Below are 1,994 nucleotides of genomic sequence, written 5' to 3'. Positions count from 1 at the left end.
CCCACACCATAGTCGTGAGCCTTACCTTTGTCTCCTTTTTCTCCCTTGTGCCCTCGAGGACCTGGTGGCCCAGCAGGGCCCCTCTCACCTAGGAGGACAGGGGGGCACGGCTAAGTGGGGACACAGTACAGGGCTCCTCCCCACAGGAGGAGCTGCACGCACTCCCCCATGGCTCTGGCAAGGGAGCTGCTTCCCACAGGGGTGGTCGTTCCACAGGTGGCTGTTTCAGCCACCACTTACCTTTGGGTCCAGGGATGCCCATCTCTCCCTTCTGCCCAGGGGGTCCTGGGATGGCTCCATAAGCTGCAAGGGGGAGAAGCGGGCCTTAGACTAGAGATCACCCTGGTGCTTGGCAAGTAAAGTGATTTGTCGATAATGGTAGAGTTTGGACTTGTAAGAGGAAAACCAAGTTTAGAATTTATCAGCTTTTTAGCATCTCAAGTGTTAATGAGGTTTTTCGGGACTCTGGTTCGTGAGACTGTGCAGCAAGGTAAGTCTGGGGAAGGTAAATGGGGGCTGCCCTTACTTCGGAAAAAGTCCATGAGGTCCTCAGTCACATTGCTGTAGGCGGAGAAGATCTTGCTGATGCCAGGGGGCCCCTGGGGCCCAGGCCGGCCTGGGGGGCCCTGCACCGTGTAGGCCATCCCTTGGAGCAGCCCCTGACCTGTGAAACACAGAGTGTGGTGGGCACAGGGAGTAGGGGTCACCGGCCCCCTCTTCAAGGTGGGAGCGCAGGGCCCTCTGACTAACTCCCAGTACAGTTTTGACTCTTATGCAGCAGCGAGGAAGGAGCCCTGCAACTTCTTTTGTCTCCGGTGTTGGTGAGCAGGTCTCCACCTCCAAGGGCTTATATTGCAGGCCTTTTACTATACATTGTTGTATTGGTAAGCCACAAGGGGAAAGGGCTTAGCCACCAACCTTCCCTCAGCAGCCCTCCACAGTCATAGACACTTCTGAGAAGCACAAGTAAGAAGGGGAAACAAAGGAACCCCAGCTTCTCTGCTCCCTGCAGCACAGGTTGCAGTGCTGACTGGGCCACTTGAACTAAGCTCGTCTTCAGTCCCGGCCCATCTGATGCCAGGACCGCTGTCCTCCTCAGCGTGGAGGTGCTCTCATGCTCCCAACCCCACAGCCCTGAGGCTTCATGGCCCGACTTACGCTGCAAGCTCTCCGACACCCGAATAGCCAGCTCGTTGTAATCCAGACCTCCGGCAAAGCCGGTCCCGAATCTGCCATTGCCGCCATACATGCCACTCTCGGCTGCGGCCCCGTAGCCTTGGCCCATGTCCATGCCAAAGGCTCCCGCTTCGCCCAGGGAGCCTCCACTGGCTCCTCCTATGCCCATGGAGGAGCTGTAGGAGGTGTCCCTACTGAAAGAGGAGGAGCTGCCACTCCGGCTGTAGGAGCTGTCCGTGGACACCAGGCGGGTGTCCCCGGGGGGCCCCTGGGGCCCAGGGGGACCCGGGGGGCCAACGATGAAGCTACGCACATCAGGACCTGGGGGGAGGAAGCGGCATTACTGGGAGCCGGGTCTGGGGGAGAGGAAGAAGTGGGAACTGGGGTGGGGGGCTGGTTCTTGACACCCTTTAGCAGGATGTGAACTCGCACCGAGTGGAGTGTGGGCTGAGAAGAAGCCGGACTTCTCCTGCTGGGGTGGCTAAGGTGTTTAGCCACCAGGCCCTTCAAACCCTGGCCACCCTTTCACAGAGAGAAGCCCGGACTGGGAGGGGACAGAGGAGGGACAGGGACGTCAGGGGCACCTACTTGTGAGATAGCTAATCAGCTCACTCCGGAAGCTGTCACTGTTTTCAGCTGCGTATGTCGCCAGAGCTCCTGAGATGCCCGGGGGCCCTCTAGGGCCTGGGGGACCCGGGGGACCAGGAGGGCCTGGGATGGATGATAAGCCGGCAGCTGAGCAGGAAGCAAGAGACAGAGAAGAATCAGGGATCCATCACCAGGACCACTGAATTCCCAGCCTGGGCCCCTCTAGAAGG

General features: G+C 59.3%; 1 protein-coding gene across 1 annotated transcript in view; it reads right to left on the bottom strand.

Moving 5' to 3' along the window:
- The window catches only part of COL17A1 (collagen, type XVII, alpha 1), a 47,732-nt gene that overhangs the window by 1,408 nt on the left and 44,330 nt on the right, over nt 1-1,994 (bottom strand). The window contains exons 51-55 of the mRNA XM_010859403.1: nt 1,765-1,911; nt 1,159-1,497; nt 527-664; nt 241-303; nt 26-88 (exon numbers count right to left, since the gene is read on the bottom strand). Of these exons, the coding sequence (XP_010857705.1) occupies nt 26-88; nt 241-303; nt 527-664; nt 1,159-1,497; nt 1,765-1,911 (750 nt within the window). The remainder of the gene's footprint in view (nt 1-25; nt 89-240; nt 304-526; nt 665-1,158; nt 1,498-1,764; nt 1,912-1,994) is intronic.

Source organism: Bison bison, unplaced genomic scaffold, assembly GCF_000754665.1.
Source record: "Bison bison bison isolate TAMUID 2011002044 unplaced genomic scaffold, Bison_UMD1.0 scf7180017864456, whole genome shotgun sequence".
In the NCBI taxonomy this organism is placed as follows: domain Eukaryota; kingdom Metazoa; phylum Chordata; class Mammalia; order Artiodactyla; family Bovidae; genus Bison; species Bison bison.
Note: the sequence above shows the minus strand (reverse complement) of the source record. Positions and strands in the feature narration are given on the sequence as shown.